This window comes from Hypanus sabinus, chromosome 16, assembly GCF_030144855.1.
Source record: "Hypanus sabinus isolate sHypSab1 chromosome 16, sHypSab1.hap1, whole genome shotgun sequence".
Lineage (NCBI taxonomy): Eukaryota > Metazoa > Chordata > Chondrichthyes > Myliobatiformes > Dasyatidae > Hypanus > Hypanus sabinus.
The window spans coordinates 68,571,435-68,585,923 of record NC_082721.1 but is presented as its reverse complement, the minus strand read 5'-3'; the positions used below and the strand labels follow the sequence as shown (position 1 = coordinate 68,585,923).

Sequence of the window (14,489 nt, the reverse complement as noted above, 5' to 3'; positions counted from 1 at the left end):
GTCCCCCAGTTTAATCCTAGCCTAGTCACTTACAACCAGGAAGTCTTTGGACTGTGGGAGGAAACCGGAGCACCCGGAGGAAACCCACACGGTCACGGAGATAACGAATAACCTCCTGACAGGTAGCGGCAGGAATTGAACCCGGGTCGCCTGTACTGTAAAGCCGTGTGCTAACCACTACGCTACTGTGCCACCCATTGTTCTGTGGCGGTGACCAATCCAGTCTGAGATGTGCTGGGGGGCCTAGCATGCCTACAATTCACTAACCCTAACTCATACACCATTGGAATGTGGGAGGAAGGAGAACATCCACAGGAAACCTGGCCTGTCACAGGGAGGATGTACAAACTCCTTAGAGACAAAAGCAGGGATTGATCCTGCCTCTTACAGCTGGTGATGCAAAGGGTTACACCACCCTCTAACTACATGCTACCCATTTAGATGGGTATGTGGAAAGAAAAGGCCCCGTAATCAGCATCGGAATCAGCTTTCTGTGCCAAACACAGGCAAATGGGACCAGCTCACGTGGGCATCTTGATTGCATGAACAGGTTAGGCCAACAGGTCCATTTTAAAGCTGTACAAGCAACGCCAATATGAAGGAGCGCGAGAGTAGGCATAATTGATGCATGAAATAGGTCTAATTGTCAAATAAACATCAGCCAGAACTCAAGGGGAATTTGTTGTTGAAATAGGCCCAGGGGACTGGAGAGCATTGACAAAAGATGGTTAAACTAATGCTTCATCTGTAAGATTGCTATTTTAACTGCAGACACTCTTGCCATAAAATGTTTTAGGAACAGCCTCTATCCCCAACAGATTCCTGAACGGTCCATGAACCTGTAAGCACCAGCTCATTCTCCCTCCTTCGCAGAATTTATTTACATGTATTTTAGTTCTTAATGTAACTTACAGCAATTTTTGTGCACTGTGCTGCTGCCTCAGAACAGCAACTCGCATGATCTAGTAGAAATAATAAAACTGATGCCAATTCTGAACATTTACCTTTGATCATCTAGAGATATCTGGAAAAAGGGTTGAATTTATGATCTGATGAATCAGAGATGAAGACCCAGGCACTGGTGGAGCTATATGTTAAGTGGTAGAGAGTAATACAAAAAATGCTGGGGCAGCTGAGACAAATACAACTTGGTTGGAGATTCATTCACCATTTGAATGCCAAATCTGCTACAATAAAGTCAAGTGAAAGTGAAATAATAAAGATATTGCATGATGCCAGAACTGCCTACATGTCGAACACCATGAACTGTTCCCCAACAAAGGACAAACAGGAATTGGTGACACATAGCGGGGCGGCGGTGTTAGCTGTGAGGAGGATGCTAAGAGGATGCAGGGTGACTGGGATAGGTTAGGTGAGTGGGCAAGTTCATGGCAGATGCAATTTAATGTGGATAAATGTGAGGTTATCCACTGGTTGCAAGAACAGGAAAACAGATTATTATCTGAACGGTGGCCAATTAGGAAAAGGGGAGATGCAACAAGACCTGGGTGTCATTATACACCAGTCATTGAAGGTGGGCATGCAGGTACAGCAGGCGGTGAAAAAGGCAAATGGTATGTTGGCATTCATAGCAAAAGGATTTGAGTACAGGAGCAGGGAGGTTCTATTGCGGTTGTACAAGGCCTTGGTGAGACCGCACCTAGAGTATTGTGTGCAGTTTTGGTCCCCTAATCTGAGAAAAGACATTCTTGCCATAGAGGGAGTACAGAGAAGGTTCACCAGATTGATTCCTGGGATGGCAGGACTTTCATATGAAGAAAGACTGGATCGACTAGGCTTATACTCACTGGAATTTAGAAGATTGAGGGGGGATCTTATTGAAACGTATAAAATTCTAAAGGGATTGGACAGGCTAGATGCAGGAAGATTGTTTCCGATGTTGGGGAAGTCCAGAATGAGGGGTCACAGTTTAAGGATAAAGGGGAAGCCTTTTAGGACCGAGATGAGGAAAAACTTCTTCACACAGAGAGTGGTGAATCTGTAGAATTCTCTGCCACAGGAAACAGTTGAGGCCAGTTCATTGGCTATACTTAAGGGGAAGTTAGATATGGCCCTTGTGGCTAAAGGGATCAGGGGTATGGAGAGAAAGCAGGTACAGGGTTCTGAGTTGGATGATCAGCCATGATCATACTGAATGGCGGTGCAGGCTTGAAGGATCGAATGGCCTACTCCTGCACCTATTTTCTATGTTTCTAACCTCTGTGCCTCTGGTTGGACCAAGGAAGGTCCTTGCAACTCCGAGGAATCATGACAGTAATGAAAGTAATGGTCCAACTACAGTAATTTGTGTAGGCAACCTTTAAAAACACAAACACAAGAGATTCTGCAGATGCTGGTGATCCAGAGTAACACATACAAAATGCTGGAGGAGCTCTATGGAAAGGAATAAAGAGAAAGCAATTCAGGTCAAGACCCTTCATCAAGCACAAAACAAAGTACAAGAAAGTTTGACAATATATGTCCTTACCGAATCTCCAGGGTCGTTACCATCAGCATCTATACCAGAGAATAAGAAAGTTGTCAAGATTATATTTGTCTCAACTATTCTAGTCAATCGAATGAGCAGATAGTAAGTCAGCTGGCCAATCCCTAATCACATTAACCATTCTTCCAGTTTCTGGTTGTGTCAAGAGTCATCTTGACAAGGAGCTCATCTCAACACAAGCCACCTTGTTGGAAAGAGATTAAAGTTCGGGGTGGCAACAATCAATACTTGGACACTTTGAACATCCAGTGGGGTTCAATTGCAAAAAAAGATACAGGCAACACTATAGTGTAGGAGCAGACAGGAGAATCAGGCTGATGATCACCGACATCAAAGTTCAAAATAAATGTGTTGTCCAAGTATGTACTGTATATGTCACCATATACTACCCCGAGATTCATTAGCTTGCAAAACAAAATATACAATAAAGTCAATGAATATCTACACCCAAACAAAAACTGACAAATAACCAACATGCAAAGAAAATCAAATGTGGATGGGTGGATGGAACTGAGAACATGGAGTTGTAGAGTCCTTGGAAGTTGGTCCATAGATTGTGAAATGAATTGTTTAGCAGCAGTACAGTGCAAGCTCATAAAATCACCACAAGGTGCAACACAACCTGAAGCCCCTCACGCAAAAATTCAGGAATATTTTGTTCCCTCAGCCAACAGGTCCATGAACCCATGAATGCTATTTCATTATCCTTTTGTATTTGGACTGTTTAGGTGTTTATGAAATTTATACTGGGCATGAGCAGTTATCTTTTTAGAACAACGTTAAACACAGAACAGTACAGCACAGGAACAGGCCCTTCAGCCCACAATGCTGTGCCAAATCAACTAAATAGTAAATTAAAAAATACCCCAAAAATTAATCCTTCCTACCTGTACAATGTCCACATCCCTCTATCTTCCTCATATTTATGTGTCTATCTAAACATCTCTTTAAAAGCCTCTAATGTACTTGCCTCCATCACCGTACCAGGCAGCTGTTACAAGGGGCGACGGCAGAGAACCCAAGTGCAGGACACTGGCACGTCGACTCAGTTGGAGAGGCTGTCGTAGGCTTGAACGTAGAGCAGAAAACCAGGAGGATCTTGACAAGGAGACAGGATTCACAGGGATTCTCTAGAACTAGGGCAGAACTTAGAATTGCTGATTCCAATCAGAATAGGGAACGAAGTATCACACAAGGATTGACCAACAAACTGACAACCTGTGACAGGGTCGTCCTCGTATTTATTTCCCAGTCTCTGATTGAAAGCCAGATGTACGACAATTGGGTAACTAGCAACAATTAATTGAAATTGGGGCATGATCAGGGAGAAAGGGGTGTTAAAGGGGAACGGCTGACCGGAACCATGACAGCAGCACATTCCAGGCATCTGCCACTCTCTGAGTAAAATACTTACCCCTCACGTCCCCTTTGAGCCTACACCCTCTGGCCTTCAATGAATGCCCTTTTGTGTGACTTTCAGTTCTTTTATAGGGAACATCAGCAATTGGAGCGATTACTAATACACTTTGGCTAATTATTGTTTTGCCTGACTTCACACACAAAGGATGGAAAGTGAGGTCCATTAATTAATAATCAAAATCATTGATAATAATGAATCACTCATCATTATGATCAGAGACTGGAGTTGGAGCCCAGTGTCTGTGAGACTGAAAATCTGGGGCCAAGGAGTGGAGGCCCGGATATGGCCTATCATGGAGCTGGAGACCTTTGTTGGTGGGAGGGAAGGAAAGGGGCTTGCTTTGCTGTTGTCATCTTCTGTTCCGTCGATGCTGCTGTCTCCACTGTTCTCTGTCCTGCATTGTGTTGTTTTGAACATGCTGTGTTGGTGCAGGAATGTGTGGCGACACTTGCAGGCTGCTGGTTGTTGACACAGATGACGCATTTCTCTATATATTTCGAAGTACATGTGGTAAATCAATCTGAATCTGAAATTCAGGTTTCTGGCTGAGCCTTGTCATTGGAATCTCTTTCATATGAATTGGAGCCTTTACTGGGACATTCAGAAACATTACACCTATTGAGAATTTGATCAGTGCTTGAGAAAGATCACCATACAATAAGATTGACACCTGACCTTACGGTTATGATCTTGCACTTTAATGTCTACCTGCACTTAAACTTTCTCTGTAGCTATTACACCTTATTCTGAATTGTTATTGTTCTGTCTCAATGCTTTGTGTAATAATTTGATGAACACTGTACAAGACAAGCTTTTCACTGTATCTTGGTGTGTGTAATAAACAACAGCAATACCAATGCCTTAATTCCAAAGTTCCCTTGCAAAAGGGGTTGGATGAAGCAAGGTATTGCTCTACAACTCTAATAACTCAACAAAGAGAGCACTGAACTTCAGATGTTAAGTTTCCTCAAACCAAGCACAACCACACACTCTCTCCTGAGTTACAGTAGGTGAGCCCCACTCTCTCCTGATCACTATGGCCTGATATCAGGGGGAGATCTCCAGTTCATCTTGGATAAGGAGCAAAGCCAATCATAATTCCAAGTATGCACCAGATCTTTTTGGGATTATGAGCCAATGGGCAAGACACTGAAGAACAGATTGCACTACAGTCGCCAGCCCACCTTCAGCTTGTTCCTTAAGCCGGATGATTTCTTCAGCCACCAGGTCATATTCATTGTCGTATCTACCCATCAAGGTTTCAGCCTTGTCCACAGGGATCTCCTTTGCATGGAACAGTTCTCGGAGCCTCCTAGTGCTTTTCTCTGTCTGCCGAGAAGAGGAGAGAGTTGTGAGATTTCACAGTTTTAATAATTGACTTTAAGCACCAACTTATGGTTAACAAGTTGGCAGGAGGCACTAAAGCAGACGACAATGAAGAAGCACATCAAAAATTACCAGGGGATCCTGATCGGCAAGGTAAGGGGGCTGAGGAACAGAAAACAGACATTAATTCAGATTAGTGTGTGATGTTGCATTTCAAATCAAAACGGGACTTCCACAGAGAACAGCAGGCCCCTGCGAAGAGAAGGCTTCATTAGAGAAGGCTTTGAGTATAGAAATTGGGATTTTATGTTGCAGTTGTACACTGATGAGGCTACACTTGGTGTTGTGCATTTAATATTTCAGTAATATTTGAGTTATATTGTAAATGCATTGTTTAGGTGTTCTTTATTCATGCCAATAATTAATTATGGGGTATATATAAAAGTGAGGCCCCGTGCGTCCCCTGCTTTACAAATGTCCGTTTACGCCACTTTGCTTTTACGAAGGACCTACATTAGTAACCTGCTTTCGCATTACAAAGAGGATTTTCGCTTTTATGAAAATTTTTCCCATATAAATTAATGGTTCTTCTCTTAACACCATTTCAGCTTAAGAAAGGTTTGATAGGAATGCTCTACCTTTGTAAAGGGGGGGGGGGGCACCTGTATATAAAAGTATGTAAATGGCATACATCATCATGCCACCACATCATATGTGTGCATCTTGCTGAAGTAAAGAACAAACTAAGACCCATTCTCCTGGGCTCCCAGCATTTGCCTTTCAATTAGTTTAATGTTTTGCAGTTACAAAACATAGCAGTGACTACGAGGTATTTTTAAAATGAACCTGAGATGACCACCTACCTGTTAAAGCATAATGAGATGTTCCAGTTTTTTTTTAAAAGGCACAATGAGAAACGGTTGAATTTTTTTTTAAAGTGCAGCATATTTCCCTCACAAAAGGAAAGACAATCAAGTTTTGAAAAAAGGCAGAAAACAGAAGAATTTGGGGTTTATAAACGATCGGTACCAGCTTATGATAATTATATTAAAAAGAGCAAAAATAGCTGGATACATCAGAACGATAGACTCATTCCAATGCAAATTGAGCAGTATTTTAAAGCAAATGAAATGGCCAATTAGAAACAGGTTTTGCTGAGTGCATTAGATTTAAAAGCATACAATTTGCTTAGAAATCTCACAGCTCCCACCAAACCAGTCAAAGTTAAGTTTGAAAGTAATGCAGCTGGGTCAGCTGCGTGGCAGTCACTCGTCATGGAAAGACTAAGTTTGAATGGCCACTCTCCTTGGTTCTGATGGGAGGATGTTTTCAAAATTCTGAGATTTATGGGATTATTGAACTGTAGTTGGGGTCTGAGGTTCTTATTGCCTTATTCTGTGTGGTCAATCTGTTGGTTTTTGTGTGTGGGAGAAGGAGTTAGAGGTTTGGTGCAGTGACACTGTTCCTTTTTGTAGAGGAGGGGTTGGGGCTTTGATGTTGTTACCATTCATTTTGTGAGGGAGGGGGTTGGGAGTTAGATGTTATTGTTGCTGTTTTTTTGCAAGGGAGGGTATTGGTGGTTTGGGGTTTTTGGTGTTCTCGCTGCCAATAACTGGGTGAGCGATCTGTTGTTTTGTGTGCAAGGGAGGGGGAGGGAGGTTTGGGGTTTGAAAGTTCTATTTGGTTTTCTTTTTGTGCGGGGAGGGGCGTTGGTGTCTTTTCTTTCAACAGCTTCATAGTTTTTCATAAGGGGAATCAAAAGGAAGAATGTACATGGCTGAATTGAAGAGGTTGTCTGAGCATTGTCAGTACAGTGATGGGCTTAATGATACACTGAGAGATTGTTTAGCTTGTGGAATCTTACAAGAAAACATTGAAAAGTGGCTCCTAACTAAAGCACAACTTACATTTAAAAGAACAGTTGAAATTGCTGTATCAATGGAAACAGTGGCAGAGAGGAAATTGAGGAAACACAAAGTACACTGCAGATGCTGTGGTCAAATCAACACATACAAACAAGCTGGATGAACTCAGCAGGTCAGGCAGCATTCGTGGAAATGAGCAGTCAACGTTCCGGGCCGAGACCCTTTGTCAGAGTCCTGTTTGTACATGTTGAGGAAATTGAGCTGCAGTCAGGAATGAAAGTGAGCACGAACAAAATTGCAATGTCTAAACAGATACCGGCCTGATTGAACAAGCTGTGTTACCGCTGTGGTAGGGGCTCACACACACCAGACCGATGCAGGTTTTGTTGCAAAGGACGACCTAACGCAAATGCAGGACACTGGCATGGAGATAGAGTTCGGATGCAGACGAGGGCGTGAGCGTGGCTGGAGCTGAACAGCAAACAGGAGGGTGAACGGAAAAGCAGGAGGCAGGCAAAACTTATCTTGACACGGCGTTGTTGGAGCTGGACGACAAACAGGAGACAGGTGGCAGGCAACACTTACCTTGACACAGGGCATTAAATGGAAAGGCAAATGGCAGGCAATACTTATGTTGACACGGAGAGACAGAGTTACACAGGTAAACTTCGGTACTGAAGTAAAACTTAGAATACACAATCCTAAACTGCTGAGAATGTGGATTACCACACCGACTAAAACAACAATCTAGCGATGAGTGGATGCAAAGCCGGGATATTTATGCTGCAGGTCTAGATGAGAACCAGGTGTGCCGCAATCAAAGGGAATTAGGAGAATATGGGGAACTCACAGTCAGGACCATGACAGGTTTAAAGACGAAACCTGCAGGAAATGCAACAAAGGAAGACACATACAAAGAGCATGTCAGGCAGACAAAAATAAATGGACTGCACAGGGAAGAGAAAAGGCTAAAAAGTCACATTGCAGTTTCACAAAGAGCACTAATCAGCATACTGTTGATGAAAATCCTGAGAAGAGTGATGCAGGACTAAGTAGCCTTGAGATTTATAATGTGAAACTAACAATAGACAAACAATATGGCTTACACCAGAAGCGAACCAGCAAATTATTTAAAATGGAATCAGGCACTATCTAGGCTATTTCAGCAATTCCACAAAATGAGTTTGATCCTCTTTGTCAGGAAGGACTTTATTCCGCAGGAGTAAGACGTTATCCACAATGAGTGAAATGGGTTGTTTTCATCAAACCAGCAAGGATTGTGCTGGGGCAGCCCACAGCAGCATCATGTTCCTGGCACCCGCAACTCGTTAAACCTAACCTGTATGTCTTTGGAATGTGGGAGGAATCTCAAGCACCCAGAAGAAACCTTCATGATTGTGGGAAGGACGCTCAATCTCCTTAACACACAGTGATGAGAATTGAACGCTCATACCAGTCACTGTCGCTGTATATAGATTAGCTTATGCCGTATATAAAATATATCGAAACCATATCGTGAAATGTGTCATTTGCGTTAAATTAAATCAGCGAGGATTGTACCGGGCAGCCCACAAGTGTTCCCATGCTTCCAGTGCCAACAAAGCAGGCCCAAAACTCACTAATTCTAACAGAGTGTCTTTGGAATGTAGGAGGAAACCGGAGGAAATGCGGCAGGACTCCCGATCTTACAGCCGGTGCTGTGAAGCATTGTGCTAACGACTGAGCTACCGCTTGCGTTTTACAGGCCAGGGGTGTTTTCCTTGGTGCAGAGAAGAATGAGCGATGGTTTTATAAAGATCCAATTCAAAGGGCCAATATCCAAACCGGAAGCTTTGTCCTACCTGGAATCTGGGATTTGTGACCATAAATGCAGCTTCTCGTGCGTACTAGGCCTGCTCTGCCTGCAGAGGCCATTGCAATCGATGTCTCAGTTTCATAGCCTCAAGACCATTCCAGGCAGCTGACCCAAACAGAACATAGATCATAGAAGAGTATAGTACAGGAGCAGGCCCTTCTGCTCACAAAGTTGCGCCAAATTAGCTAAAAACACCCAAACACTAACCCCTCATACTTACATCTTGTCCATATCCCGCCATCTTCCTTCAATGCTTGTGCCATTCCAGAGGTCTCTTAAAAGCCTCTAATGTGCTTGCCTCTACCACCTTACCAGGCAGCACATTCCAGGCATCCACTGCTCTCTGAGTAAAAAACTTACCCCTCACACCCCCCCTTGAACCTGCCCCCTCTCACTTCAAGGTATGCCCTCTCATATTGGATGTTTCATCCCTGGGAAACAGATACTCCCTGTCTACTCTATCTACACCTCTCATAACCTTGTAAACCTCTACCAGATCCCTCAGCCTCCAGCACTCCGGAGATTACAACCCAAGTTTATCCAGCCTCAAAACCAGGCAGTACCCAGGTAAACCTCTTCCCCACCCTCTCCAAAGCCTCAATATCCTTCCTATGGTGGGGAGACCAGAAATGTATGCAATACTCCAGAGATGGCCTAATCTCTGGGTCGAAAGCTATCTATTTAATCAGAGAGCTTAGTGTTTCTCCTGGGGACAATCCCCACCACACTTTCTCCAACTTCGTAATGTTGGTGTGGGGGTTCAGGGATCACCTGTACCATGACTATTGAAATTTTAGGTCAATGGCTCACACGCAGTAGAGTTATCCCTGTGGAGTGAAAGAGAACACCCATTCAAGATGGCGCCAACTTCAGGTCAAGATGGCGCCTGCGTACAATGCTCCTTCGGTCAATGCTTTCTGGGTAGATCATGAAAGTTTATATATTTTTATGTCTTTTACGTTTTTCATCTTGAATGTGATTCTGGAGCTGTTGGAGCCTGTGATCTGCAGATCGGAGATGGTTTGGGTGTTTTAGTGCTCTGCAAACTCCGAGAGGATTCTGGGAGGCAGAGGCAGTATGTGCATGAACCTTGGGGCGAGAAAGCTGCAGGATGGGACGCGAGCCAATGTTCGACTCCATTTCGCTGATTAACGTGAGAAGGGAGTCTGAAACATCAAGGCAAATGCAGAGGGTGAACACTGGCTGCCTTCCCTTTCATCACTGGTGGGGTCACTCCACTGCTGGAGAGGGGAGACTGCCTTTTCATTGCTGGGGAGGGGGGGAATCACTCTGCTATTGGAGAAGGAAAGGCCTGCCACTGTGTCTGGAGAATATTAACCAGATTTTCTACATTTTCGATATGGACTTGGACCACAGACTTGCTCTCAGTCTTATAGTTTTTTTATGTTCAATGTTTATTGTTGGATCTTTCTCGGGTTTTTTTGTGTGCAGGGCAGGGGGATTTGGGGGCCAATGTGCCTGTTCCATTTTTGCTCTTTTTTTGTGTGGGGAGGAGGGATTTTGGGGTTGATATTAATGCTGCCATTCTTTTTTTTTTCTTGGTTTCCTGGCTACCTGGGGAAGAAGAATTCCAGTGTGTATACTTTGATAATAAATAAACCTTTGACTCAATGCACCTACAATACAGTGGCATGCAAAAGTTTGGGCACCCCGGTCAAAATTTCTGTTACTGTGAATAGTTATGTGAGTAGAAGATGAATTGATCTCCAAAAGTCTTAAAGTTAAAGATGACACATTCTTTTCAACATTTTAAGCAAGATTGGTGTATTATTTTTGTTTTGTACAATTTTAGAGTGGAAAAAAAAGAAAGGAGCACCATGCAAAAGTTTGGGCACCCCAAGAGGTTTGAGCTCTCAGATAACTTTCACCAAGGTCTCAGACCTTAATTAGCTTGTTAGGGCTATGGCTTGTTCACAGTCATCGTTAGGAAGGGCCAGATGATGCAAACTGCAAAGCTTTATAAATACCCTGACTCCTCAAACCTTGTCCCCACAATCAGCAGCCATGGGCTTCTCTAAGCAGCTGCCTAACACTCTGAAAATTAAAATAAATGATGCCTACAATGCAGGAGAAGGCTATAAGAAGATAGCAAAGCAATTTCAGGCAGCCGCTTCCTCAGTTCGTAATGTAATTAAGTTAACAGGAATGGCAGTTAACAGGAACAGTGGAAGTCAAGTTGAGGTCTGGAAGACCAAGAAAACTTTCTGAGAGAACTGCTCGTAGGATTGCTAGAAGGGCAAATCAAAACGCCCGTTTGACTGCAAAAGACCTTCAGGAAGATTTAGCAGACTCTGGAGTGGTGGTGCACTGTTCTACTGTGCAGCGACACCTGCACAAATATGACCTTCATGGAAGAGTCATCAGAAGAAAACCTTTCCTGCATCCTCACCAGAAAATTCAGCGTCAGAAGTTTGCAAAGGAACATCTAAACAAGCCTGATGCATTTTGGAAACAAGTCCTGTGGACTGATGAAGTTAAAATAGAACTTTTTGGCCACAGTGAGCAAAGGTATGTTTGGAGAAAAAAGGGTGCAGAATTTCATGAAAAGAACACCCCTTCAACTGTTAAGCATGAGGGGTGGATCGATCATGCTTTGGACTTGTGATGCAGCCAGTGGCATGGGCAACATTTCACTGGAAGAATGAATTCAATTAAATACCAGCAAATTCTGGAAGCAAACATCACACCGTCTGTAAAAAGAGGATGGCTTCAACAACAGTATAATGATCCTAAACACACCTCAAAATCCACAATGGACTACCTCAAGAGGCGCAAGCTGAAGGTTTTGCCATGGCCCTCACAGTCCCCCAACCTAAACATCATCGAAAATCTGTGGATAGACCTCAAGAGAGCAGTGCATGCAAGACGGCCCAAGAATCTCACAGAGCTAGAAACCTTTCACAAGGAAGAATGGGGGGAAATCCCCCAAACAGGAATTGAAAGATTCTTAGCTGGCTACAGAAAGTGTTTACAAGCTGTGATACTTGCCAAAGGGGGTGTTACTAAGTACTGACCATGCAGGGTGCCCAAACTTTTGCTACGGGCCCTTTTCCTTTTTTGTTATTTTGGAACTGTAAAGGATGGAAACAGAAAAGTAATCTTGCTTAAAATGTCAAAGAAATGCGTCATCTTTAACCTTATGCCTTTTGGAAATCAGGTCATCTTTTACTTGCTCAGCTATTCACAGTAACAGAAATTTTGACCAGGGATGCCTAAGCTTTTGCATGCCACTGTATATGAAAGACCAGGCGAGCTGATGTATTATTAGCTCTAAAGTCACAGGCAAATTAAAGCAGGAAGTGCAATCAACTCTCAGCAGCTCAAGAACATTTGCACTCAGAGGGGAAGAAGAGTTAATGTTTCAGGTCCCAGAAATGTCTTGGGCTTGAAATGTTATTACCATCGGGGAAGAGGAACATAAAGCTAAAGACCCATGCTCAGTGCTTTGGAGACAACTTCTTCCTCTCTGCCATCAGCTTTTCAAGTAGTCCATGAATCTATGAACATCTTTTGCATTATTTAGTTACTTAGTAATTTTTAAGTCTTTGACAAAATAACAAATAACAAATTCCTCATCAGATAAGTCAGTGATAATAAATCCCATTCTGACTCTTTCCACAGATACTGGGATCTGGAAGAGGGGCCCGAGTGTAGTGTATCAATGCTTGCTGATGATACTAGAGTGAGTGGAAAAGCAAATTGTGCAGAAGATATGGAGAGTCTGCAGGGAGATAGAGATAGGTTAAGTGACGGGGCAATGGTCTGGCAGAAGTGGTGCAATGTTGGTAAATGTGAGTTCATCCACTTTGAAAGGAAAAATGAAAGCAGGTTATTATTTAAATGGTAAAAAAATTGCAGCATGCTGCTGTTCAGAGGGATTTGGGAGAGCTTGTGCATGAATTACAAAAGGTTGGTTTGCAGGTAGAGGAGGCTCTCGGGAAGGCAAATGGGATGTTGGCCTTCACTGCTAGAGAGATTGAATTTAAGGGCAGGGAGGTCATGCTGCAACTATACAGGGTACAGGTGAGGCTGTACCTGGAGTACTGTGTGCAGTTCTGGTCTCCGTACTTGAGGAAGCATATACTGGCTTTGGAGGCAGTGCAGAGGAGGTTCACCAGGTTGATTCCAGAGATGAAGGGGTTAGACTATGAGGAGAGATTGAGTCACCTGGGATTATACTCGCTGTAATTCTGAAGAATGAGAAGATCTCTTCTAGAAACGTATAAAATTATGAAAGGGGTAGATAAGATAGAGGAAGAAAGGTTGTTCCCACTGGTGGGTGAGACTAGAACTAGGGGGCATAGCCTCAAGATCTGGGGGAGTGGATTTAGGACTGAGATGAGGAGGAACTGCTTTTCCCAGAGAATGGTGAATCTGTGGAATTCTCTGGCTAATGAAGCAGTGGAGGCTACCTCAGTAAATATATTTAAGACGAAGTTGGATAGATTCTTGCATAGTAGGGGATTTAAGGGTTACGGGGAGAAGACAGGTAGGTGGAGATGAGTCCTTGGTCAGATCAGCCATGATCTTATTCAATGGCAGAGTAGACTCGACAGAGAGGCCAGATGGCCGACTCCTGCTCCTATTTCTTATGCTCATATGCTGCCTGGCCTGTTGAGTGTTTACATCATTTTCTGCTTGTTTCCAGCAGCTGCAGTTTTATATATACACACTCAGTGACCACATTTTTTTAGGTACATCTGTTCTTTAATGCAAATATCTAATCGGCCAATCATCTGGCAGCAAATCAATGCATAAAGGCATGCAATTCATGATCGAGAGGTTCAGCTGATGTTGAGACCAAACATCAGTATGGGGAAGAAATGTGATCTAAATGACTTTGACCATGGATTATTGGTGCCAGACAGGGTGGTTTGAGTATCTCAGAAATTGTTGATTTTTGGGATTTTCACACACACACACACACACACACACACACACACACACACACACACACACACACACACACACAAGTCTCTAGATTTTACAGAGAATGGCGTGAAAAACAAAAAAAATTCAAGTGAAAGGCAAGTCCATGGGTGAAAGCGCCAAGTTAATGAGAGAGGTCAAAGGAGAATGGCCAGACTGGTTCAAGTTGACGGGAAGGCGATAGTAACACAAATAACCAGGTATTACAACAGTGGTGTGTGGAAGAGTATTGCTGAATTCACAACACACCAAACCCTTAAAGTGGATGGGCTATAGTAGCAGAAGGACACACTGGGTTCCATCCCTATCCTAATAAAGTGGCCACTGAGTGTATAGTGTTAACCCCGTTGAGTGGGAGAGAATCAACAGATGAAAACACACAATGCCCTTATATAAAGGAGCTAACAAACTGATGTGCTATTATAAAACCACAGTCTAATAAAAACAGGAAGAGCAATCACCTCCTAACAGCTCAGTAACATCTGCACTCAGAGGGGAAGAAAAGTTCATATTTTAGGTCCCAGAAATGACTCCAACAGTGATCTGAATGTATATTAGTGAACTCTG

The 14,489-nt window shown here is 43.3% G+C and overlaps 1 protein-coding gene across 2 annotated transcripts in view; it reads right to left on the bottom strand.

Annotated features, from left to right (window-relative positions):
• The window catches only part of LOC132406407 (shiftless antiviral inhibitor of ribosomal frameshifting protein homolog), a 42,619-nt gene that overhangs the window by 11,543 nt on the left and 16,587 nt on the right, over positions 1 to 14,489 (bottom strand). For both annotated transcript variants that reach the window (XM_059992042.1, XM_059992043.1), the window contains exons 2-3: positions 5,111 to 5,255; positions 2,489 to 2,517 (exon numbers count right to left, since the gene is read on the bottom strand). In XM_059992042.1, coding sequence (XP_059848025.1) covers positions 2,489 to 2,517; positions 5,111 to 5,255 — 174 coding nt within the window. The remainder of the gene's footprint in view (positions 1 to 2,488; positions 2,518 to 5,110; positions 5,256 to 14,489) is intronic.